The sequence below is a fragment of the Scyliorhinus torazame genome, chromosome 7 (assembly GCF_047496885.1).
Source record: "Scyliorhinus torazame isolate Kashiwa2021f chromosome 7, sScyTor2.1, whole genome shotgun sequence".
Taxonomy (NCBI): domain Eukaryota; kingdom Metazoa; phylum Chordata; class Chondrichthyes; order Carcharhiniformes; family Scyliorhinidae; genus Scyliorhinus; species Scyliorhinus torazame.
Genome location: NC_092713.1, coordinates 80,254,952 through 80,281,876, shown reverse-complemented (window position 1 = coordinate 80,281,876; position 26,925 = coordinate 80,254,952). Strand labels below are relative to the sequence as shown.

Sequence of the window (26,925 nt, the reverse complement as noted above, 5' to 3'; positions counted from 1 at the left end):
GTTCCTAGTTTAACTTCTGGAATGGAACTCTCCTACTGTGAAGACAGACACAAAATATTTGTTCAATGCCTCTGCCATTTCCTCATTCCCCATGATTTCTCCTGTTTCTGATTCTAACAGAGCAACATTGACTTTAGCTACTCTCTTTTTATATACTTATAAAAGCTCTTACAGGCTCCCTATTCTTTCTACCAAAATGTACTATCCTGTATCGAACTTCCATCTGCCAGTTACTTGCCTATTCTGCAAGTTTATTGATGCCCTCATGTAACTTTTTGCAGTCCCCCTCTGTATTTGCTGTCCCTGTCAATTTGCTGTCATCTGAAAATTTAGAACTAGCTCAAACAAAATTCCAGTTCTGAAAATGAAGAGAGATATAAGGAAATATAGATATAAACTATAACTTTAACTTGCATTATGGACGGTAAGCAGATGTGAGCAGAGAATTATCAAATTTCAGGCAGGTTGTGAGATGAGAAAGCATCCTCTTCTCTCTCACAAAAAAGCCAATAGATTTCTTATGTTCTTCGATTCTAAAAATAGCTTCTAATAACGATGCAGAATAATTTATTGTCTCGGTTATAGTAGAAGCAATAATAGTTACAGTTATAAACCCTGTGCCTCAAAATTAAAGGCATTACCTATAATCATGACGTAGCTGTCTGTGCCACGCAAACAAGTTTCTTTAGAGCATGATGGTATTTTTTGTTAAAATAATCATGTGAAACCACAAAGCACAGCTTATCCCCATGATAAGAACATGGCTTTTATGTTTCTTGAATTTAATTTTTTTTGGCTCATTTTATGATAATGAGATCCAACTGGAAAAGATTTTGAGCTGCAAATCAGTTGTTAAATAGCTGCAGGTTGCCATTCCCTCCACTAAATCATTCAGGAGTCAAATCGGGAAGCACCTTTTAAAAGAAATAAATGCAGAATATTCTCCCCAAAGGATTCTGGATGATGGTTTAAGTGAAACTTTCAAGGCCGAGGCAACCAGATTTGCATTAGATAAAGGGTTTCAAGTGATTTGAATCAAAGGTAGTTAAATGCAGCTGAAGTTCCGATCATTCAGAATCGAATGGTGGAATAGGTTTAAGGGGCTGACTGACAGATTCCTATTCTTTACTTCTTCAGTTTTGAATGTGCACACAAATTTTGATAACTTGTATCATTCATTTGGTGGTGATAACTCTGAAGATTACTGCAATAAATCAATGTTATGATTTATCCAGGCTTTTGAGGGCATTTTTTTTTATGGCAATATTACAATGACTGCTACCTATTTATTCATACTGTTTGACAAAAATATAAAAGTGCTATCCTTGGATGGAGACTGGGTATTTTGTGAGTTGATCTGTGATCAAAGTCTACTACATATTTGAGCATACAATCAAACAGCGATGGTTCACTTCAGCAATTAGGGCGTTCTACACTGTCAGTGGTACTGTTCAGATCAGATGTTCCATTGAGCCTTGAATACCTATACAAGTGAATGTAAAAGATCCTATGGTCCTATAAGAAGGAAAAAAGGGAAAAGTCATAACACCTGACAAATATTCCTCTTTCAAACAGCACTTTCAACAACAACATTAATTGGTTATTCAACATTGACCGGTATTTCAACCATTTACCGTTTTTGGAATTAAAGCATAATCCTGTGAATGCTGGCGATCCGAAATAAAAACAAAGTGCTGGAAAAAACCAGCAGGTCTGGCAACATGTGTGGAGAGTGAAATAGAGTTTTCATGTTTCGAGTTGAATATAACTCTTCTTAAAATTCAAATTGGATTTGCACTGTTAACTCTGTTTCTCCCTCCACATATGCTGCCAGACCTGCTATTTTTTTCCAGCACATACTATCATTGTTTTTGGAACCTTGTGTACAGACTCTACGTTTGGAAGATGATCCAATTTTATGAACGACATCCCAGAGGAATGAATGAGGAAGAGGCCATGGGTAGATCTTTGGGGTACTTCCTCGGTGAAGATGATGCACAGTCCTCATTTAGTACCTGTGCTTCCATGCATCAATCCTTTTTTTAGTGGCTATCTTAATTATTACTCCTTGTTCTCTACTCAACCATGAGTTTAAGAAAGATAGCAGGGATAATCCTGGAAACTATAGGCCGTTGAGCCTCATGTTGGTAGTAGGTAAATTATTGGAGAGAATTCCCAGGGACAGGATTTATACCCATTTGGAAACAAATGGACTCATAAACGATAGACAGCATGGTTTTGTGAAGGGGAGGTCGTGCCTCACTAACTTGATCGAGTTTTTTGAGGAGGTGACAAAGATGATTGATGAGAGGAAGGTGGTGGATGTTGTTTACATGGACTTCAGTAAAGTTAAACACTGGATAAAAGCAAATTACTGCGAACGCTGGGATCTGAAACCAAAGAGAACATTCTGGAAAATCTCAGCGGGTCTGGCAACATCTGTAGGGAGAGAAAAGAGCTAACGTTTCAAGTCCAGATGACCCTTTGTCAAACCTATAAGACCGAGAAAGTGGAAAATATTTATACTGTGGAGTGAGAATGAAAGATGAGTCGTAGCCACAGAAACCCACGGAAACTGGGTGCTAATAGCAAAAGAAACCAGAGGGAAAGGGTGCTAATGGCAGTCCCCAGAGAGAACAAAAGGTATGAAAGGCCCCCCTACTCTTCGCCCCCCCCCCCCCCCCCATCTTATCCACCTTTCCTTACCTTTTCTCCCCTTTGCTTCCCCTTTCCCTCCCCCACATCTACATCGGTCACAGTTTACCCTCTGATGTTAGTTTCTCTGCTGTTTGGCCTTTCATACCTTTTGTTCTAAGCATAGAAAGTTAACTTGATGTGTGTTTGACCTTGGGGTCAGTAGGATTCCGCTGATCCATACATCTCAGTGTCAGTAGCCAGTTCGGGAACTCCACAGCGAATCTTTGATGAGTATGTATATAGGGTGAGATGGAGGCGCGGTGATATTTTCACTAGACTAGTAAGCCAGAGACCCAGGGTATTTGTCTGGGGACCAGGGTTAAAATCCCACCATGGCAGTTGGTGAAATTTGAATTTAATAAAAATCTAAAAGTCCAATGACCATGACACCTATTTAGTTCACTAATGTCCTTCAAGGAAGAAAATCTGTCGTCCTTATCTGATCTGGCTTACATGTGACTCTAGACCCTGACAGTGATGCGGTGACTCTTCATTGCCCCCTCTGAAATGGCCTCGAAAGCCACTCAGTTCAAGGGCAGTTAGGGATGGGCAACAAATGCTGAAGAATTAATTTTTAAAATTACCTAATTTCAAAAAGAACACCGAGCACTCCTAGCTAAGTATGAATTTAGAAACTTAATATAATGCTTCTAATGTAGCATTTATGGCTGTTGCTGCATTTCCAACTGGATGAATTTGCTCACTATTGATTTATTTTATAGATTATATATAAATAATAACAGAAAATTAACATGATGCATTTTAATTTTAGGATTCCACCCTGTTACAGCAAGAGAAGTATTGAAATCCAGATGGGAAAATTTGCTGGGACCACAGTATGAAGTGATGGTATGATTTTCTAGCACCATTCTAATTGACAAGAATTTAGTATCAGGAAACTATAATATTATGCAATAAAGTCAGTGAATTTTTATCTCAAATCTTAATTTGAGAAAGTTGTAAAATTAAGATTCTGTTTCTAAGCATAGTCTGATTAAGTATTGCAATGTTTCATCTAACATATAGTCACTGTGCATGTGTTAGGGAGAAATCTATTCAATAGAAGTTGAATAGATTTTATTAAATATTCTTCATTAATTCTAGTACATTCTGAGGGGAGGAGGTAGCATAGTGGTAAGGTCCAGAGGCCCAGGCTAATGGGTTCAGATCCTACCATAGTAGTTGATGGAATTCAATAAAAAGAAAATTAATTTTTAAAATTAATTTTTGGGGTGTGGGCGTCGCTGGTTAGACCAGCATTTATTGCCCAACCCTAATTGCCATTTAGAAGGTTGTTGCGAGTTGCCTTCTTGAACCGCTGCAGTCACTGAGATGTAGGTACACCCACTGTGCTGTTATGGAGGGAGTTCCAGGATTTTGCCCCAGTGACAGTGAAGGAATGGCGATATATTTCCAAGTCAGGGTGGTGAGTGACTTGGAGGGAAACCTCCAGATGGCGGGGTTCCCACATATCTGCTGCTCTTGTACTTCTCGATGGCAGTGGTTGTGGATTTGGACTGTGCTGTCGAAGGAATCTTGATGAGTTACTGCAGTGCATCTAGTTGATGGTGCACACGGCTGCCACTGTTTATCGGTGATAGAGGGATTGAATGTTTGTGGAAAGAGGAGCAATCAAGTGGGCTGCTTTGCCCTGGATGGTGTTGAGCTTCTTGAGTGTTGTTGGAGCTGCCCTTCTCCAGGCAAGTGGAGAGTATTCCTTTACACTCCTGACTTGTGCCTTGTAGATGGTGGGCAGGCTTTGGGAGGGGTCAGGAGGTGAGTTACTCACCGTAGGATTCCTAACCTTTGATCTGCCCTGGTAGCCACAGTATTAATATGGCTAGTCCAGTTCCGTTGCTGATCAATGGTAACCCCCAGGATGTTGATTGTTGGGGATTCAACGATGGTAATGGCATTGAATGTCAAGGGGCGATGGTTAGCTCCTCTCTTGTAGGGGATGGTCATTGCCAGGCACTTGTGTGGCACGAATGTAACTTGCCACTTGTCAGCCCAAGCCTGGATGTTGTCCAGGTCTTGCTGCATTTGGACATGGACTGCTTCATTATCTGAGGAGTGGCAAATGGTGCTGAACATTGTGCAGTCATCTGCGAACATCCCACTTCTGACCTTATGATGGAAAGGAGGTCATTGATGAAGCAGATGAAGATGGTTGGCCCCAGGACACTACCGTGAGGAACTCCTGCAGTGATGTCGTGGAGCTGAGATGATTGACCTCCAGCCATGACAGCCATCTTGCTTTGTGCCAGGTATGACTCCAACCATCAGAGAGTTTCCCGCCTGATTCCCTTTGACTCAGTTTAGCTAGGGTTCCTTGATACCATTCTCGGTCAAATGCTGCCTTGATGTCAAGACCAGTCACTCTCACCTCATCTCTGGCATTCAGCTCTGGAATAAGGGAGCTACTCTTGGTATTGGTGACCATGAAACCATTACTAATTGTCATAAAAACTCATATGGTTTGCATCCTTACCCAGTTGTCGCTCCAGAATCACAAATGTGGTTGTCTCTTAACTGAAATGACCTAGCATGCATCAAACTGCTACAAAAAAGAATGAAACTGACAATGGCAAACCCAGCCCTGTTGAACCTGCCAAGTCTTCCTCATTAACATCTGGGGTCTGTGCCAAAATTAGTTAAACAACAGCCTGGCATAGCCATATACCACAATCATTCCTGTGTATCCCTGTGAGATGACAGGCGAGTTGCTCTGGGAATTCTCAACATTGACTCTGGACCCCATGACTCCTCATGACATTAGGTCAAAAGTGGGCAAGGAAACGTGCGGCTGGTTACCACCTACAATACCGTCCCCTCTGCCCCAAGCTGATGAACCATTGCTCCTCCATGTTGAACGCCACAAAAGAACTGAATGCCATGGGTGAGATGAGAGTGACTGTCCTTGACATCAAGGCAGCAGGTGATTGTGCGCCTAGCAAAACTGGAATCAATGGGAATCAGGCAAACCATTTCACTGGTTGGCGTCATACCTAGCACAATGGAAGATGGTTGTGATTGTTGGAGGTCAATCATCTCTGTCCCAGAATATCACAGCAGGAGTTCCGCACTTTAGTGTCCATGGCCTAACCATCTTCAGCTGCTCCGTCAATGACCTTCTCTCCACCTTAAGGTCAGAAATGGGGATGTTTGCTGCCGATTGCAAAATATTCAGCACCATTCATGACTCCTCAGATACTGAAGCAGCCAGTGCCATATACAGCAAGACCTGGCCTCAAGCTTAGGCTGATAAGTGGCAACTAACATTCGCGTCACACAAGTGTCACCTCCAACAAGAGAATCCAACCATCTCCCCATGTCACTCAATGGCATTAATAACCAATAATCTTTATGATTTTCACAAGTGGGCTTATATTAACACTGTAATGAAGTTACTGTGAAAATCCTCGAGTTGCTACACTCCGGCGCCTATTTGGATACACTGAGGGAGAATTCAGAATGTCCAAATTACCTAACAGCACGCCTTTTGGGACTTGAGAGAGGAAACTGGAGCAGCCAGAGGAAACCCACGCCGACACGGGGAGACTCCGCACGGACAGTGACCCAAGCCGGGAATTGAACTTGGGATCCTGGCGCTGTGAAGTAACAGTGCTAACCACTGTGCTACCGTGCTGCACTATCACTGAATCCCCCCCATTATCAACTTCCTGCGGGCTGCCATTGACCAGAAACAACTGGACTAGCCACGTAAATCCGTGGTTACAAAAGTAGGTCAGAGGCTGCAAATTCTACAGAGAGTAACCTTCCTCCTGATTCTCCAAAGCCTGTCCACCATTTACAAGACACTCGTCCATAGAATTCATCGAATTTGCAGTGCAGAAGGAGGCTATTCGGCCCATCAAGTCTGCACCCTAACCAAGCCCACACCTCCACGCTATCTCCACCCATCCTTTTTGGACACTAAGGGCAACTTAGCATGGCCAATCCACCTAACCTGCACATCTTTGGACTGTGGGAGTAAACCAGAACTCCCGGAGGAAACCCACACGGACACGGGGAGAACTTGCAGACTCTTCACAGACAGTGAGCCAAGCCGGGAATCGAACCTTGGATCCTGGAGCTGTCAAGCAACTGTGCTAACCACTGTGCTACCATGCCGCCAGAGTGTGATGGAATACTCTGCACTAACCTGGATGAGTGCAACTCAATAACACGCAATAAGCTACAGCATCCAGAATAAAGCAGTGCGCTTGATTGACACCCCATCCACCACTTTCACTGGAGTGCTGGCTTGTTGTATTAGAATTGCAGCTGGAGTTTGGTGAAACAGGGCATTAGGTGAAAGAGGAAAGAAGTGATCTGATTGATGAGTACTTCTGTTCTTTAAAATAGAAATAAGATCTTAGGGAATTTAGAGCATAAGCGGAAAGAGGGACTTTCAGTAACTCCTACAGTACAGAGCACCAGAAATCACAGAGAGAGGTGAGGAGCAGCTGAACATAGCAGTGGGAGAACTTTAAAATGAGAACCCCAGGATACCTTCACTCAATCCAGAGGCGGAGCTCCTGTGGTGACATCAGGATTCGAAAGTGACATGGGGAAAGTGACATTGGGTGAGTATAGAGGTAAGTATTTATACTACTATTATCACTTATACTTAGTTCAGTCTTTATTTTCTGGTTTATAGTTTGTAAGGGCTATATTATGTATTAATGAGGTTAAGGGAAGGTAACAGTCCTTTAAAAGTTTAATCCAAAGAGCTAACTCAGAGTAGGAGAGCTCAAACTCAGGATTGCTATTCCTACTGTATGTGGGAAGCCAGACACATTGAGTGCCCTGGGCCAGCATGTGTGCAGAAAGTGTCTCCAGCTGCAGCTCTTGAAAGTCCTTTTTTCAGAGCTTGACCGGCGGCTGGCGACACTGGAGCATCCATGAGGCAGAGAGTATCATAGATACTGCCCTATCCCCGTAACCCTACCCAATCGTTGGACACTAAGGGGAAATTTAACATGGCCAATCCATCTGACCTTCACACCTTTGGACTGTGGGAGGAAACCAGAGCACCTGGAAGAAACCCATGCAGACACAGGAAGAATATGCAAACTCGACACAGATTAGTCACCCATGGTCGGAATTGAACCTGGGTCCTTGGTGCTGTGAGGCAGCAGTGCTAACCTCTTTGCCAATGTGCTGCCATTAGCAGCATATTGGCACAGTGTAGCAAGGTAGTCGCACCGCAGGCTGAGTCCACAGGCAGAAAGGGAATGGATAACAGATGAATGTATGGCTAAAGGGTGCAGGGGCAGGGATTCAGGTTCTTAGATCATTGTGATCTTTTCTGGGGCAGATAGGATGGGGAGTTGCAAGAGGGACAGTTTGCATTTGAACTGGGGGGGGGGGGGGGGGGAGGGGGGGCAATATCCTGGGGGGCAGATTTGCTAGTGCTACAAGGGAGAGTTTAAACTAGATGGGCGAGAGGGGGGGGGATCCTCAGCAGCAGGGAAGCAAATGAGGGGCTGAAAGGAGATGCAGTACTTGGCAACAACAAGCTAAATGGACATGATAGGCAGGAGCACAGCAGGGAGCAGGAAAACCTGTTGGATTAAATTGCATCTATTTCAATGCAAGAGGGCTGACACGTAAGGCTGATGAACTCCGGACATAGATAACTACGTGGGACAGGGATATTCTAGCCATAACTGAAACATGGTTAAGGGAGGTACAGGACTGGCAGCTTAATGTTCCAGGATACAGGTGCTTTAGGCAGGACAGAGGTGGAGGAAAGAGAGAAGGGGGAATTGCATGTTTGATTAAGGGGAGCATCACGGCAGTAGTCAGAGATGAAATAACTGAGGGATCATCCAGCGAGGATTTGTGGGTGGAACTAAGAAAAAGGAAGGGGATGGTGACCTTATTGGGGTTGTACTATAGACCCTCAAATAGTCACCGGAAATTAGAAGAATAAATATGCAGGGAGACTGGGGAGACTTGCAGGAGTAATAGGGTTGTCATAGTAGAGGATTGTAATTTCCCTAATATGGACTGTGATTACCATAGTGTTAAGGGCTTATATGGGGTGGAATTTGTTTTGTGTGTTCAGGAAAGTTTCCTCAGGCAGCAAGTGGCTGGTTCTACTCGGGAAAGGGCAAAACTTGACCTATTCTTGGGAAATTGGACATGGCAAGAGACGGAGGTGACGGTGGGGGACCACTTTGAGACCAGTGACCATATGGAAAGGGACAAAACTGGTGCAAGTTCTAAATTGGGGCAAGGCAAATTTTGATGGAATTAGACAGGAGTTTGCAAGGGTTGAAAATGAAAATCGCTTATTGTCACGAGTAGGCTTCAATGAAGTTACTGTGAAAAGCCCCTAGTCACCACATTCCGGTGCCTGTTCGGGGAGGCTGGTACATGAGGAGCTTGTTTGACTGGAGTAGCTTGTTTGTGGGCAAAGAAACCTCCGGCAAGTCCTTTAAAAGTGAAATAGCTAGGGTTCAGGGTCTATATGTTCCTGTTTAGATGAAGGGCAAGACTGGCAGGAGTAGGGAACCCTGGACAACAAAACTTATTAGGGTTTTGGCCACAAGAAAAAAGGAGGCATGTCTCAGGTACAGGCAGCTTGAATCAAGGGATTCCCTGGAGGTGTACAAAGGATACAGGAGTATACTCGAGAAGGAAATTAGAAGGCCAAAAAGGGGGCATGAGGTACCTTGGCTGAGAGGATTGAGGTGAATATTTGTCACAGGTGAGGTACCAGAAGACTGGAGGGTAGCAAATGTTGTGCCCTTATTTAAGAAGGGCTGCAAAGAAACCCCTGGGAATTATAGACCTGTAAGCCAAACACCTGTGGTGCCTAAGTTATTAGAGAGGATTCTGAGGGATAAGATATACATGCATTTGGAAAGACAGCATTTGATTAGGAGTAATCATCACGGCTTTGTGCATGGGAGATCATGCCGTACAAATTTGTTAGAGTTCTTTGAAGTGACCAGAAAGGTTGATGAGGGCAGGGTGGTTGATGTGGTCTATACGGACTTCAGTAAGGCCTTTACTAAGTTCCACATGGCAGGCTACTCTGGAAAGTTAGTTCACATGGAATCCAGTGAGAGCTGGCAAATTGTATATACAATTGGCTTGATGGTAGGAAGCAGAGGGTAATGGTGGAAGGATGCTTGTCGGACTGGAAGCCTGTAACTAGTGGTGTGCCTCAGGGGTCAGTGCTGGGCCGATTGCTGTCTGTTATCTATAGCTAACGATTTGGATGAGAATGTACAAGGCATGATCAATAAGTTTGTAAATGACACTAAAATAGATGGTATTCTAAACAGTGAGGAAAGTTATCCAAAGTTGCAGCAAGATCTTGATCAGCTGGGAAGTGGGTCGAGAAATGGCTAATGGAGCTCAATACAGGGAGGTGTGAGGTGTTGCATTTTGGAAAGTCAAATCAAGGTAGGACTTTTACGGTGAATGGTAGGACCTTAGGGAGTATCGTGGAACAGAGGGACCTAGGAATTCAGGTGCACAGTTCTCTAAAGCTGGTGTCACAGGGAGATAGGGCAGTGAGGAAGGCTTTTGACATGCTGGCCTTCATCAGTCAGGGCATTAAGTTTAGAAGTTGGGAAATTATGTTGCAGTTGTACAGGATGTTGGTGAGGCCGCACCTGGAGTATTGTGTTCAGTTTTGGTCGCCTTGCTATAGGAAAGATGTTATTAAACTGGAGAGAGTGCAGAAGAGATTTACAAGGATGTTGCCAGGACTTGCGAGTCATAGGGAGAGATTGGACAGGCTAGGATTTTTTTTCTTTGGAGCGTAGGATACTCAGGGTGATCTTATAGAGGTGTATAAGATTATGAGAAGCATGGCTAGGGTGAATGCACTCCGTCTTTTTCCTAGGGTTGGGGAATCGAGAACTAGAGGGCATAGGTTTAAGTTAAGAGGGGAAAGAGTTAATGGGAACTTGAGGAACAACTTTTTTTACGCAGGCTGGTACGTGTGTGGGATGAGCTGCCGGTGGAAGTGGCTGAGGCAGGGACATTGACAACACGTAAAAGGTATTTGGACAGATACATGGATAGGAAAGGTATGGAAGGATATGGGCCAAATGCAGGCAAATGGGGTTAGCTTAGATGAGTTTTTTTGGTTGGCGTGGACCAGTTTGGGCCGAAGGGCCTGTCACTGTGCTGTAGATTCTATGAAGTGGAATTTAGTCAGATTTACAAAAGCAAAATACTGGAAATCAAAAATAAAAACTGAAATGCTAGCCTTACGCAGAAGTCTGGTAGCATTTGTGCAGAGAAACAGAGTAAACATATCAAGTCTGTAACCTAATGTAAGGTCTGTTCTTCTGTTTTCATTGTATTCAGATTAACATCTGGCACAGTGACCCGTGCATTCCAAATATCGACAGCTGAATTGATGTGCAAATGAATCAACAAAATCCAATATAGTTCCCTGTCATATATATACCGTTTAATATTTGGTTTAAATGACTGAGTTTAATTTCAAGCAGACATATATTGTGTATTTCCAACAGTTGCAGTGTAGTTTGAAGAAAACGTGTCACTCAATTTGTCTGAATTGGCTAGCACAAAAATATAGTTTCTGCTTGTTAAATATGTGTGTGAGAGCTTCTTAGATTTTCTGTACCTCCTGTGTTTATGCTAAATTTCCTGCTATGCTTGTTTTGTGGTATCAGTAAATGCTGGATGCAATGCTGTAAGGAAAATTAGTTGCTGTTGATGATAATTGTTTATCTTCAAGATATCCTTCTCCGCTTTCACTGAACTGTACTAGCCATATAAATACTGTGCCTCCCAGAGCAGGTCAAAGTTTAAGAATCCTGTTGCGATTAACTTGCCTCCTGACCCCCCCCCCCCCCACAGCTTGTCCACCATCTACAAGGCACAAGTCAGGAGTGTGATGGAATACTCTCCATTTGCCTGGATGAGTGCAGCTCCAACAACACTGAAGAAGCTTGACACAATCCAGGACAAAGCAGCTCACTTGATTGCTACCCCTTCCACAAATATTCAATTCCTTCCCCACTGATGCACAGAGGCAGCAGTGTGTACCATCTACAAGATGCACTGCAGTAACTCACCAATGTTCCTTTGGCAACAACTTCCAAACCCACGGCCACGACCATCTAGAAGGACAAGAACAACAGATACCTGGGAAGACCAACACCTGAAATTTCCCCTCCAAGTCACTCATCATCCTGCCTTGGAAAGGTATTGCCGTTCCTTCACTGTCGCTGGGTCAAAGTCCTGGAATTCCCTCCCAAACAGCACTGTGGGCGTGCCTATACCTCAGTGGTTTAAGAAGGCAGCTCACCATCTCCTTCTGGAGGGCAATAAATGCTGGCCTAGCCAGCAAAACCCACATCCTGTAAAAACAAATAAAATCCTTGGTGATTTTGTCTCAGTTTGTGATCAATTCACCATCTTTCTGTATTCCCTATATCTTGATATCGAAATACACATTTCTACCTAGAATCATGGTTACCCCTTCAAGTTTGTTATCTCCCCTGCATCCCTGGTCTGAGCATTAACAAAGCTATAAAAACTTAAGGTTAGAAATGGAGACAGTTGAGTGTAATAGTAGAAAGATATCAAACTTTTTCTTATTGAGGAATGGAGATCATGTCAACACTTTTGAGATAGACGCTGCCTGAGCGAGGGAACCTCTCAATATGTCAGGTAATGTGAGGAGTTTGGATATTATCATTAACACATTGCGATTTCCTCGCCATGTTCTTTGAATACCATGGTGTAGAAGCCATCAGGCTTTGTGGATTTATCTGACTTAAGTATTGTTATTTTCTCCATTACAAGTTTTTTTTTTTTTAACCTGCATTAAATCCAATAAGTTCCTCCCCTTGATTTATTTTTTAACTCTTCTCTTATTCTCTCCAAGTGAACGCAGAAGTTTGATTTCATTTGTATACAGGCCTCATACAATAATTGGGAATATTCCCTCCATGCTATAAATTAAGATTTTGCACAGAATGTGTTGATCTGTAACATCATGAATAATTAGGTTAATATATGTGAAAATGGAATGTTCATTTGCTGAGTTCAGTCAAATTAACTCTTATTACTTTTCTCATTTATAATTAGATACTTAATTTGGACATTGAGACATATGATGATGTGGAATTGCAGAAATACTCCAAGGTAATGACACCCAATACTTCCAAAGCCTTAATCATTGAAATGGGTAATTGTTTACTTTGTTTCAGAATTGTCCCATTTCTCTCATCTTTCACTTGTGAAAATTTACAATTGTTGACTCGAAGAGCAACATCTTGACTAAACCCATGAAAATCCTGAAGATTTTAAAAGTTCTTGTTAAAGGCAGGCATGTGGTCAACAGGCATCAGTGACAATATCAAACAGAAAATATTCCGACGTGTTTTACCAGGCTAATAATGCAGCTTGGGAAGTAACTTTTTGATGAAGATATAATTCTCTGAATAAACTTGGCAGAAGACTGTTGTGGATTTGTAATTGACAGGACAAAAGCACTGTGTAGTTTTAAACTATTATTCCAAATTTCATTTGTTGTGTATAACAAGTTGTATTATTAAAAAGCCAAAGAATATTGGGATATTCACAAAGACATGGTCTTTTGATATTGAAATGTTGTTTTTGCACAACCGGCCATCCTGAGAGCTCAGGTTGACTAATTGCTATTCACAGGCTAATGTGAGGCTGAGGGAGCTGCATAGCTAGCAAAAAATATTCTGAAACAAGGACTTTGTTTTCTTTTCTAAATTGCAAAACAACTCCAGTTGCAGCTGCATTTAATAGCCTAGTTAATGGTGGAGAAAGATTATAACTACAGTAACTGCTGTGGATTGCAATCTGAAATAAAATGGAAATTTGACAAATCAGATTGTTGAACAGGCTGAAATGTAATATCAAAGTTCTTTAACCAGCCATATTCAGTTACAGCTATAACCTAGTGATCAAGAAGGAATCAAGCTTGGGTAGGAGAAAAGATCCGTGAAATGCTATTGCAATAAGAGGCAAAACCACGATTCGAAGATTATATATCATTCAGACAGATACGTTGAGTGTCTTTAAGACAGAAGTTGATAAATTCTTGATTTCTCAAGGAATTGAGGGCTATGGAGAGAGAGCGGGTAAATGGAGTTGAAATCAGCCATGATTGAATGGCGGAGTGGACTCGATGGGCCGAATGGCCTTACTTCCACTCCTATGTCTTATGGTCTTATATTAGGTGTACCAAGAGGAACAGAATATATCTGCCATTGATTTTCAAGTACAAAAGTGAATTGATGTGTCATAATTCACAGACTTACCAAGTAAATGTAAACCTTAAGATTGTACTGTTTAAGTGCTTAGATTAAATATCCACTCCAAATTATATTGTTATATCAGGACTAACAGCAGAAACATCAAAGCATGATGTGAGAACTATCAGTGGCAAGATTTAAAACATTTTGAATTAAAGCAAAATATTTCACAAGATAGAGCAGCATTTATTGCCCTTCCCTAATGTTCCTTGAGAAGTTGGTGGTGAGACTTGAACTGCTGCAATTCATATAGGGTCAGTACGCCCACAGTATTGTTAGGAAAGGCGTTCCAGGATTTTAACCCAACAACAGTGAAGGAATGGTGATATAGTTCCAAGTCAGGATTGTGTGTCGCATGGAGGGGAACATGGAGGTGGCATGTTCCCATATATCTGCTGTCCTTGTCCTTTGAGGTGGTAGAGGTTGTGGTTTTGAAAGGTACTGTCGGAGGAGCCAATTTGTGTTGTTGCAGTGCAGGTTGTAGAATCAGTTAGAAATAGCACTTGGAGCAAAGGAGATCAAAGGATATGGGGAAGGCAGGATCAGGCTATTAAGTTGGATGATCCGCCATGATAATGAATGATGGAGCAGGCTCAAAGGGCTGAATGGCCTTCTCCTGCTACTATTTTCCATGTTTCTATCCAGATCTTTCTGCATTTGGACATGTACAACTTCAGTTTTTGAGGAGTCACGAATGGTGCTGAATATTGTGCAATCATCAGAGAACATGCTCACTTCTGACCTCCTGATGGAAGGAAGGTCATTGATGAATCTGCTGAAGATGGTTGGGTCTAGGACACTACCCTGAGGAACATCCTCGGTGATAACCTGTGATAGATTTTGACCTTCAACTGCAACCACCTTTCCTTGTGTTGGTGTGACTGCAACAAACTCCAGTTTTGCGAAGCTCCTTGATTCCACACTCAGTCAAATACTGCCTTGATGTTAAGGGAGCCCACTCACCTTTTGAACTCAGCTGTTTTTCCCATGCATGAACCAAGGTTATAATGAGGTCAAGCTTAGTGTCAGTGAACAGGTTATTGCTGAGTAAGTGCTGCTTGATAGCGCTGTCGATGACTCCTTCCATCATTGATAATGATCAAGAGTAGGCTGACAGGAAGTTAATTAGGCAGGTTGGAATTGGCCTGCTTTTTGTGGACTTCCATGGAATATGGGCTTCACTGGCATGATCAGTATTCATCGCCCATATGTAATTGTATTTTGAGAATGGAGGCACGGCCGCACAGTGGTTAGCACTGCTGTCTTACAGCGCCAGGGACCCAGGTTCAATTCCGGCTTTGGGTAATTGTGTGTTTGGAGTTTACACTTTCTCCCCGGTCCACGTGTGGTTTCCTCTGGATGCTTCGGTTTCCTCCCACATTCCAAAGATGTGCAGGTGAGGTGGATTGACCATCCTAAATTGCCCCTTAGTGTCCAAAAACATGTGTAGTTTAGGTGGGGCTACAGGGATAGGGCGGGGCAGTGGGCCTATGTAGAGCGCTCTTTCAGAGGGTTGGTGCAGACCCGTTGGGCCAAATGGCCTCTTTCTGTACTGTAGGAATTCTGTGGTTCTAAGGTGGTGGTGAATCACATTCTTGAACTGTTGCAGCCAGTTCAGGAAAGAGTTCCAGGAGTTTGAATCAGCAATGATGAAGGAACAATAATACATTTCCAAATCTGGACAGTATGTGACTGGAGGTGAATTTGTGTTAATGCTGTTCCCATGTGCCTGTGGCCTTGGTTATTCTAGCTGGTAAAAGTCACTGATTTGGACAGTGCTTTCAAAAGAGGCTTGATGAGTTGCTGCATTGCACCTTGTCAGTGGTACACACAGTACATAGCTGGTGGAGGAGTAATATAATAATCTTCATGATTGTCACAAGTAAGCTTACATTAGCACTGCAATGTAGTTACTGAAAATCCCCTAGTCGCCACACTCTAGCGCCTGTTCGGGTACAACTCAGGAAGAATTCAGAATGTCAAATTCACCTAACAACCACGTCTTTCGGGACTTGTGGGAGGAAACTGGAGCACCTAGGGGAAACTCACGCAGACACCGGGAGAACCTGCAGACTCCGCATAGACAGTGACCCAAGCGGGAATCGAACCCGGGACCCTTGCGCTGTGAAGCAACAGTGCTAACCACTGTTCGGGTGCTAGATGGGGTGCCAATCACGTCAGCTGCTTTGTCCAGGATGGCATCTAGTTTCTTGAGTGGTGTTGGAACTGCATTCATCCAGACAAATGGGGAATATTCGGTAATACTTCTGGCTTGTTCCTTGTAGTTGGTGGACAGGCTTTGGCGAGTCAGGAAGCGAATTAGTTCAGAATTCCCAGCTGCTGAACTGGTTTTGGAGTTACAGCATCTATATGGCCGGTCCAGTTTAGTTTCTGGTCAATGATGTTCCCCCCACCCCATTCCAGGGAGTTAGGCATGAAGGATCATCTTTGTTTCCTGTTGCTTCTGTTGATCGTTAAAGGGGGGTGATTAGATTTGGATCATCTTGCGATGGTCATTGCCTGACACTTGCATTGCGTGATTGTTACTTGCCAATTATTAGGTCTTGATGCATGTAAGCATGGAATGTTTTATTATTTGCGAAGCTGAGAGTGGAACTGAACACTGTGCAAACATCAAAGAACATCCCCAGTTCTGACCTTTTGATGGTGAGATAGAATAATGGAATCATAGAGTTCCTACAGTGCAGACGGAGGCCATTCTGAAAGCGCACCGAACCTAGGTCCACGCCCCCACCCTATCCCTGTCATCCAGTAGCCCTACCAAACCTTTTTGGACACCAAGGGGCAATTTAGCATGGCCAATCCACCTAACTTGCTCATCTTTGGACTGTGAGAGGAAACTGGAGCAGCTGAAGGAAACTCACGTAGGCACAAGAACTTACAAACTCCACACAAACAGTGACCCAAGGCCGGAATTAAACCCGGTCTACAGAGCCGTGCCAATATTGACAAAGCAGCTAAAGATAGTTGGGCCTAGACACCACCCAAGGAACTCCTGCAGTGATGTCCTGCAACTGAGATGATTGATCTTCAGCAACCACAACCATTTCCTTTGTTCTTGGCTACATGACAAGCACAGAGGTCTTTTCCCCCGATTCCCAGTTTACTTCAATTTTGCTTGGTCTCTTTGTTGCCACACTGAACCAAATGTTACCTTGATGTCAAAGGCAGTCACCCTCACTTCCACCTCTGGAATTTTGTTCTTTTACCCATGCATGGAGCAAAGCTGTAATGGGGCTTGGAGTGAATAGGCAAAGGCAACTCAAATAGAGCATCGATATGCAAGTTGTTAGTGAGTAAGTGTTACTTGAAGACTGAGATTGTGTGAAAACTAATTAATTGCAGAGATCATGATTAGTTATCAACAGGAAACAATGCAGAAGTTGAATAATTCCCACCCCCTTCAGGTGCCTTTGCACCAAAGTCCAGTTAAGATGCATTAGTTTCATTAACTAAAAAAAAGGTATATTGATGGTAATTATAAACCAAGTTCATGTCCATTTTTGAAAAATCAGCTGACAGCTGAAATGTTTATTGTTTCTTTGGGTGGTTGCTAGATTCTTCTGTGCAACTATTTGACATGATCTCCATGGAGATGCGTAACTTTTAAGAATAAATATCAACTTCAGTCAATAGCTGAAAGAATTACATGACAAAATTCCATGTTTTAAGACTTTTAGAGCATCCCTGAGGGTTTACTTCTGTCCTTTGCCTATCTCAGCCTGGGAATTTTTAACCTCGGAACTGTTTTTCACAGTGAGGTTTTCTTCCCCCAGAGACTTTTCCTTTAGCTTGTGCTAGGCTACTCCTCCAGCCTTGTTTCAACTTATCATGAATTCAGTCTTTTCAATCAAAGCGTGAGCTTTCACCCACATTCCTCCATAGTGCGCCACAGCATCTTGCTGCCTATAGTTGCCTTCCCTGTCATGGATCCTGGCAGATTCACCTTGCCTGTGAGTTCTGGAGGTATTTTAGGCTTTGAAATGGGCAGGAGTTCTATCCCAAGGTCAGCTTGAATCATCTGGGCCTTGTAGTCAGTTAGAAATGCTGATGAGGATCACTGAGAGCTCAACACTTTTTATCTTGGAAGTCAATGGACATTTTAAAATTTATGACCTAATATTCTCAACACTTTTCTAGGGACTTTGGAGGGTCACAGCACTGTTAGCACATAGGATGGTGCTATTGCCTCCAAGTGTAAAGACGTTGCATCTTCTTCATGATATAATCTATAATAGACAAACCACCCAGGCTTGTTGTCAGACAGTGTTCAGAATAGGTCATGTGACTCTTTCATAATTGTAACACATTGCAAAAATAAGGTCAAAAGCTGTAAATTTCTTGAAAAAAATCAAGATAAGCCATGGTATCGATATGTTTTATAAGGCATTGGCATTTAAAGTGATTTAAGACCAATTTACTGTCAAAGTTTATGTTGAAAGTTGAATATTATAAAGTCCTTTTTACTCTTGAGAAAGAAGAAGAAATATGCCTTTGTAATAACACCTTTAATGGTCTCAGAATGTCCCCAAGCATTTTGCAACTAATGATGAACTTTTTGAAGTCTCATCACCAGTTGTAATTTAGGAAACAGGACAGTCAACTTGCATACAGCAAGGTTTCACAGCAGCAATGAAATAAATGACCAGTTTATCGATTTCAAATGTTGGTACAGGAGTAAATGCACCAGAAGAACTCATCTGCCCTTCTTTGAATAGTGTTCTCGATGACTTTTATGTTTTCCTGAAAGAGCAAACTAGTTATCTGCGTAATGTCATCTGAATAACAGTTCCTCTGACAGTGCAGAGTTCCCTAAATACTTCAGCAAAGTGCGACTTAGCTTACGTGCCCAGGTTTTTGCACAAATGCTTGAAGCCATGACTTTTCAGCTCGAGTTGATGTTATCATCGGTGAGGCAACACTGATACCTATAGTTTTATTTGGCTTCAGTATTCATGCTGCAACATGAACATGGAGCAATGGGATAGAACAAACTTGAACGAAGCTGGGTGGAAATCTTAAACATTGCAATTTTGTGTATTCATTCTCACATTTGACTTTTGTTTTAATTTAGCTGTTACCAATTCATACCTTGAAGTTTGGAGTGGAACTGGACTCATTTGATGGACATCACTACATATCATCAATTGTTCCTGATGGACCAATAGGCCAAACTGGAATATTACAATTAGAAGATGAAATTTTAGAGGTATTTTTTTTAAAAAAGTTATTATTCATGTAAGATTTGATATCACTGCTCAATTTAGTAATAATTAAATTGTCCTTTTAGGCTAGATTGATTTTTGTAGGGTTGCTGTTAAACAAGGTGATCTGATAATCGCAGCATATGAACAGAGTCAGGTTATCATTGTTATTGCTATGGGCAGCACGGTGGCGCAGTGGGTTAGCCCTGCTGCCTCACGGCGCTGAGGTCCCAGGTTCGACCCCAGCTCTGGGTCACAGTCCGTGTGGAGTTTGCACATTCTCCCCGTGTTTGCGTGGGTTTCACCCCCACAACCCAAAGATGTGCAGGGTAGGTGGATTGGCCATGCTAAATTGCCACTTAATTGGAAAAAATGAATTGGGTACTCTAAATTTTTCTTATTTTTTAAATCATTGTTGTTGTTATCAATTTGGTGGTTTCAGGTCTGTAGTTTTATGAGATCCTTGATCTGTCATGTGACAGTACCTTTAAGAAATGGATGTTTAAGCAATGTACCTTTAAGGAATGGAGATTATCATATTACTGAAGTGATGTCAGAGGTTGGGGGGAGCTGAGCTCACTTCTGCTTTTGGTTTCAGTTTTGCTGAGAGCAGCTGAAAAGTGCCTGGCTGGTTTTGCTGAGAGCAGCTTAAAAGTGACTGGCTGGTTTGCTGTGAGCTGCTTAAAAGGAGAAAGTCAGTTTGAGAAATCAGCTTGAGAAGTTCTGGTTTGCTGTGAGCTGCTTGAAGGGAGAAAGCCAGTTTGAGAAAGCAGCTTGGGTGTGTCTGTGTGTTTCCAGAGAGCTGCAAGATGAAAAGCAAGGTGCTGGAGCTGAAGTCAACCAAACTGATATATCTCTGCCATCCAACAGAAAATAAATATATTCTGTAACCTGGTGTGTTACTGTTTTGAAGGTTTGAAGCCTTCTGGATGTTTGAAGGAACATTTTGAGGGATTATTTAGTGTTGTATTATTTTCGGGGTTATCTTTGAAGTAAGGGGTGTTAAGGGATCGAATGTTTATTTCAGAGGTTAAGTTGAGTTCATGGAATAAGCATTGTTTTGTGTTAAAAACCACTTGTCCATAATTGTAATATCACACCTGGGGAACAAGCCGTGTGCTTCAATAGCAACAATCCATTAAAGGGACAGGTTGGTTGAACTCCATGATACATTTTGGGGCTCTGAAAAACACCTCGCCCATAACAGATCATTTAATATAATTCATATCTCTAATTGCTTCAGTATATAGAGTCTTATCAGGGACAAGAAACATTATTCCATTATTGGTGAAAATTTAGGATTATGTTTTGCCTTTTGTGAAATTTTCTAATTTATTTTGTTGCTGGTGGTCATGTGTGGTTGATCAAAAGTAATATTGAAGTTTGTTTTACTGGCTATAGTTATCACCATGAAGAACTTTAAGTTTTGTACAAGTGTTGTCAAACAGTTTTATTATCCATTATTTGTCGATAAAGGTATCTATTCTTCCGGCTTTAATTCTTTTCAATTTGACAATTGATGAGCCACAGAGAGGGAAATTTAAAGTAACATTATCAAATTATCGAAATAACATTTTTGAGAAAATAAGCAAGACAGTTTAGTGGAGTAGAACGATAGTTTTGGTCCTGTGATTTACATTTTGTGCACCAGGTGCATAACATTAGAAAATGCTGTGTGAATTTGTGCAAGTGAAACTGAGTGATAACTTGCACGTTATTGTTGCATTAATTATAGAGATTACATTTTTAAAACCGCCCTGAGGAATAAAAAATATTTCCATCTTGATTTCCAGTCATTTAAGTAAACTAAGTACCATATGTAAAGGTAAAGTCGCCATAGTCCCAGATTACCAAAGGGGAAAACTGACTGGTGGTGATTTAAGGATCAGAACACCTCAGGCCAGGGGCAAGGTTGAGAAGGGGGGCCTTAATGAATACTCTCAGCTGGTACTGGAATTGAACCCGCCTTGCTCTGCATCACAAACCGGCTGTCTAGCCATGTGAGCTAAACTGACTCCCATATGTAGGCATATAGGGGAACCAATAACTGCTGGATTAAAGTATTTGCACTGCCTTTCAGGTGAATGGAAAACAGTTGTATGGAAAATCTCGGCGTGAGGTGGTTTGCTTTCTCAAAGAGGCTGCTGCTCCATTTACTTTAGTCTGTTGTCGGCGATTGTTTAAGGATGGAAACGAGATGCCTGTGGATGAAGCCAGAGTCATGGAAAGTGCAGCTTCCCAGGTGAGGCCATGGAGTTTTAGAGTCACTTAAGACAAAAGTATGTAACTGGCACATTGATGTAATCTGGCGTGTGGGTGAAGAGAGTTATCTAGCTTCTCCTTTTCTATGTGCTTGTTTGCTTCTCATGTTCAGCCGATGCCACTGGCTAGCAGCGAAGCAAAAAGGAGAGCCTCGCGTCTCTCTGTCACTGTACACCCTCTGTATCAGGATGTCCTCTGCTGTGCCTCCTTGTGGCGATGCATGGAAACTGGCCCCAGGTTAAAGCTTCAGAGGATCTCTGAGGATGTTTGGCCCCGAGACATGCCTCATGTGCAGACTCAATGGCCAGTGGATGTGCTCTAAACCCAGCTATAGACAAATAGCTCCACAGTCTTCTGGGTGTCTTGGAATAATTGAATGGTAAGGGAGTGGACCATGACAAAAAAATCTGGTTTGGAACCCAAATGTAGACTACTGTTTCAATATGTCATCCTTCTGGCAACTTCTGCAACCAATTTGGTGCTAAATACAGTTCTTTACACTCATTTAGACGCAACAGTGAAGGTTGAGACAGGGATCCTGATTTTTGGGCAGCCCAGGATTCCCATAGGTTTTGTCCAGGCTTGCGCTCTGGAAAGGATGCTCCAGTTTTGCCTCAAAACGTTAATACAACATTGAAGGCCCAGTTAAATATGAACGGCTCAACTTGATTGGCGTAGAGAATAGGTGCTACGGATTGTCTCTCCTCAGTAAATGAATTGAATCCATCGCAAAATAAAGTAGCTGTCAACACTTTATTGGCAAGCTGGAACCTCAGGGCCATGTGCATGGACTGAGAGACAACTTGCAGCTGGTGGAAAACAAGCATAAGGCAGTTGTGATCGATATGGAACTTGGTAGGTGGATTTTCCGACTAAAGACAAGAATCACCGAGAGTGGATCACTGAAAGAAAACATTTACAGGTTCATCGGACAGGGAAAGTGTTCAGCAGGAACACGTGAGCAGGCTGTGGGCTTCGTTGTAAGGAACTGGCTCTCAATAGAACAACTGCCATAATCTACAAATGATTCAGAACGTGTGCTCTCTATCTGCCTCTCAACTCAGAGGGCCAGTTAACATCATGTGCTTTTGGGCTCCTACACTGTGCTCCGCTACAGAGATGAAAGACCAGTTCTACAAGGAACTTCACTGCTGTAACAGAATCCCCAAGTCAGAAAATCTTTAGCTACTGGGAGATTTTGATGCAAAAGTGGATGAAGACCATGAATCATGGCCCTCCTGCCTCAGAGGTCCTGACACACAAAGATAAATGAAAATTGACAGAGACTGCGCTTTACTGCGACCGCAAACTTTGTGTTACTGGTACTTTCTGGGGGGGCAAATGCTTACGGCATCACCATGCCAACCTCTGGATCGTATGTACCCGTTCTGGGGTAAACCCTTGTCCCTGCCCGTCTGCTCCAATGACCACCCATAACCCCCACCAAATGCTGAGGCGATTGAAAGCTATTGCTAATAGGGAATTCGCAATCCGGGTTGAGTGAGTACTTCATATAACCCAAGTGGATTCCTGTGGGTGGTCAGACCATGTAGCATGTGGAGGATCATTACTTAGCATCCCAATCACACTCTGATGCCTGGACACGGTGCTTGAATAATGCGGGAGGCAACACCATACACGCAACATCTGTACACCCAGGAGCTGGGACACAGTTCTGGAGACATGTCCATGGCCGGAGGGCGGGTGAGTGCCATGGGGGGGGGGGGGGGGGGGGGGGGGGGGGCGGGATGCCTGGAGAGATGGGCAAAGTGTCAGGAGGTCAGCCTGCATTGCAGAAGAAAGTGAAAGAGACATCATAATGGTTGTGCAAAAAGATGTTTAATGTGTTGTACAATACCCCACTCCCGATGGTCCTACCCCCTCCCCTGGTGTCCTCGGTAATCCTCAATGTACTTGCCGTTCCTAGTTCTACCACTGAGGTGGGGGCTGCCTTCAATTCCCCTCGTGAGCATCCTTGGGGGGGCTCTGGGACTGTAGGGCCCCAGCTCACTTGTCGGCGGTGTTATATTTTAAATAATGACTTATCTAAAATATATATATTACTCTTGAATCCACCAGGATGATAAAATGACCACTACTCGTCTTGTTGAAAGATGAACTATTTAATGAGTAATAAAATAATAAACTGTGAGTCCTTTAACTCAATATTAACAATAAAGAAATAAAGTACAATACAGATAATTATATAACTATACACTATTATAACAGACTAGTTCTAACTTCTCTCACTCTAGCTATTCTATGGCTTGCTTGTTCATTGTTCTGAATCACATCATCATTTGTATCATCTGACTTCAAAAAGGCGGGAAACCAGTTCTTATAGTATCTGACTGACCCATCTAGTGTTGAAATGACCGTATCACATTTACATACATTGATCATGCATATTGATATCTGAATATCACTACAGGTGGCACATGCACAGCCATGCCATCCTGTCCTGTGTGCTGACCTCAAAATGCAGCCTCATCAGAGGAGTGGAACTCCGGGGAGCTGGTAGTCACATTGAACTGTCTTGTGGCCGGCCGTTATTGTGAGCTGGCTTGGGGTTGGCTGGGCAAGTGCAGCTTAAGTGCTGCTCGACCTTGTTAGCAGGGAGCTGGCGAGAAGGACGGGTTGCATTTAAACTGGAGAGGCATAAATATCCTGGCCGTGAGGTTTGCTAGTGTCACACGGGAGGGTTTAAACTAGTATGGCAGGGGGGTGGGCATGGGAGCAATAGGTCAGAAGGTGAGAGCATTGAGGGAGAACTAGGGAATAGGGACAGTGTGGCTCTGAGGCAGAGCAGACAGGGAGAAGTTGCTGAACACAGCGGGTCTGGTGGCCTGAAGTGCATATGTTTTAATGCAAGAAGTGTTACGGGTAAGGCAGATGAACTTAGAGCTTGGATTAGTACTTGGAACTATGATGTTGTTGCCATTACAGAGACCTGGTTGAGGGAAGGGCAGGATTGGCAGCTAAACGTTCCAGGATTTAGATGTTTCAGGCGGGATAGAGGGGGATGTAAAAGGGGTGGCGGAGTTGCGCTACTGGTTAGGGAGAATATCACAGCTGTACTACGGGAGGACACCTCCGAGGGCAGTGAGGCTATATGGGTAGAGATCAGGAATAAGAAGGGTGCAGTCACAATGTTGGGGGTTTACTACAGGCCTCCCAACAGCCAGCGGGAGATAGAGGAGCAGATAGGTAGACAGATTTTGGAAAAGAGTAAAAACAACAGGGTTGTGGTGATGGGAGACTTCAACTTCCCCAATATTGACTGGGACTCACTTAGTGCCAGGGGCTTAGACGGGGCAGAGTTTGTAAGTAGCATCCAGGAGGGCTTCTTAAAACAATATGTAGACAGTCCAACGAGGGAAGGGGCGGTCCTGGACCTGGTATTGGGGAATGAGCCCGGCCAGGTGGTAGAAGTTGCAGTAGGGGAGCATTTCGGGAACAGTGACCACAATTCAGTAAGTTTTAAAGTGCTGGTGGACAAGGATAAGAGTGGTCCTCGTATGAATGTGCTAAATTGGGGGAAGGCTAATTATAACAATATTAGGCGGAACATGAATCTATGAAGAACATAGATTGGGGGTGGATGTTTGAGGGCAAATCAACATCTGACATGTGGGAGGCTTTCAAGTGTCAGTTGAAAGGAATTCAGGACCAGCATGTTCCTGTGAGGTAGAAGGATAAATACGGCAATTTTCGGGAACCTTGGATAACGAGAGATATTGTAGGCCTCATCAAAAGGAAAAAGGAGGCATTTGTCAGGGCTAAAAGTCTGGGAACAGACTAAGCCTGCATGGAATATAAGGAAAGTAGGAAGGAACTTAAGCAAGGAGTCAGGAGGGCTAGAAGGGGTCACGAAAAGTCATTGGCAAATAGGGTTAAGGAAAATCCCAAGGCTTTTTACACGTACATAAAAAGCAAGAGGGGAGCCAGGGGAAGGGTTGGCCCACTGAAGGATAGGCAAGGGAATCTATGTGTGGAGCCAGAGGAAATGGGCGAGGTACTAAATGAATACTTTGCATCAGTGCCAAAGAGAAGGAATTGGTTGATGTTGAGTCTGGAGAAGGGTGCGTAGATGGCCTGGGTCACATTGAGATCCAAAAAGACGAGGTGTTGGGTGCCTTAAAAAATATTAAGGTAGATAAGTCCCCAGGGCCTGATGGGATCTACCCCAGAATACTGAAGGAGGCCGGAGAGGAAATTGCTGAGGCCTTGACAGAAATCTTTGGATCCTCACTGTCTTCAGGTGATGTTCCGGAGGACTGGAGAATAGCCAATGTTGTTCCTCTGTTTAAGAAGGGTAGCAAGGATAATCCAGGGAACTACAGGCCGGTGAGCCTTACTTCAGTGGTAGGGAAATTACTGGAGAGAAATCTTCGAGACAGGATCTACTCCCATTTGGAAGCAAATGGACGTATTTGTGAGAGGCAGCATGGTTTTGTGAAGGGGAGGTCGTGTCTCACTAACTTGATAGAGCTTTTCGAGGAGGTCACAAAGATGATTGATGCAGGTAGGGCAGTGGATGTTGTCTATATGGACTTCAGTAAGGCCTTTGACAAGGTCCCTCATGGTAGACTAGTACAAACGGTGAAGACACACGGGATCAGGGGTGAGCTGGCAAGGTGGATACAGAACTGTCTAGGTCATAGAAGGCAGAGAGTAGCTATGGAAGGATGCTTTTCTAATTGGAGGGCTGTGACCACTGGTGTTCCACAGGGATCAGTGCTGGGACCTTTGTTGTTTGTAGTATATATAAATGATTTGGAGGAAAATGTAACTGGTCTGATTCGTAAGTTTGCAGACGACACAAAGGTTGGTGGAATTGCGGATAGCGATGAGGACTGTCAGAGGATACAGCAGGATTTAGATTATTTGGAGACTTGGGCGGAGAGATGGCAGATGGAGTTTAATCCGGACAAATGTGAGGTTATGCATTTTGGCAGGTCTAATGCAGGTAGGGAATATACAGTGAATGGTAGAACCCTCAAGAGTATTGAAAGTCCGAGAGATCTAGGAGTACAGGTCCACAGGTCACTGAAAGGGGCAACACAGGTGGAGAAGGTAGTCAAGAAGGCATACGGCATGCTTGCCTTCATTGGCCGGGGCATTGAGTATAAGAATTGGTAAGTCATGTTACAGCTGTATAGAACCTTAGTTAGGCCACACTTGGAGTATAGTGTTCAATTCTGGTCGCCACACTACCAGAAGGATGTGGAGGCTTTAGAGAGGGTGCAGAAGAGATTTACCAGAATGTTGCCTGGTATGGAGGGCATTAGCTATGAGGAGCGGTTGAATAAACTCGGTTTGTTCTCACTGGAACGACGGAGGTTGAGGGGCAACCTGATAGAGGTCTACAAAATAATGAGGGGCATAGACAGAGTGGATAGTCAGAGGCTTTTCCTCGGGGTAGAGGGGTCAATTACTAGGGG

General features: G+C 43.2%; 1 protein-coding gene across 8 annotated transcripts in view; it reads left to right on the top strand.

The window, feature by feature from the left end:
- Window positions 1-26,925, top strand: part of patj (PATJ crumbs cell polarity complex component) — a 565,709-nt gene that overhangs the window by 85,805 nt on the left and 452,979 nt on the right. For all 8 annotated transcript variants that reach the window (XM_072510952.1, XM_072510955.1, XM_072510950.1 and 5 more), the window contains 4 exons: window positions 3,470-3,546; window positions 12,793-12,849; window positions 19,090-19,224; window positions 21,300-21,461. In XM_072510952.1, the coding sequence (XP_072367053.1) occupies window positions 3,470-3,546; window positions 12,793-12,849; window positions 19,090-19,224; window positions 21,300-21,461 (431 nt within the window). The remainder of the gene's footprint in view (window positions 1-3,469; window positions 3,547-12,792; window positions 12,850-19,089; window positions 19,225-21,299; window positions 21,462-26,925) is intronic.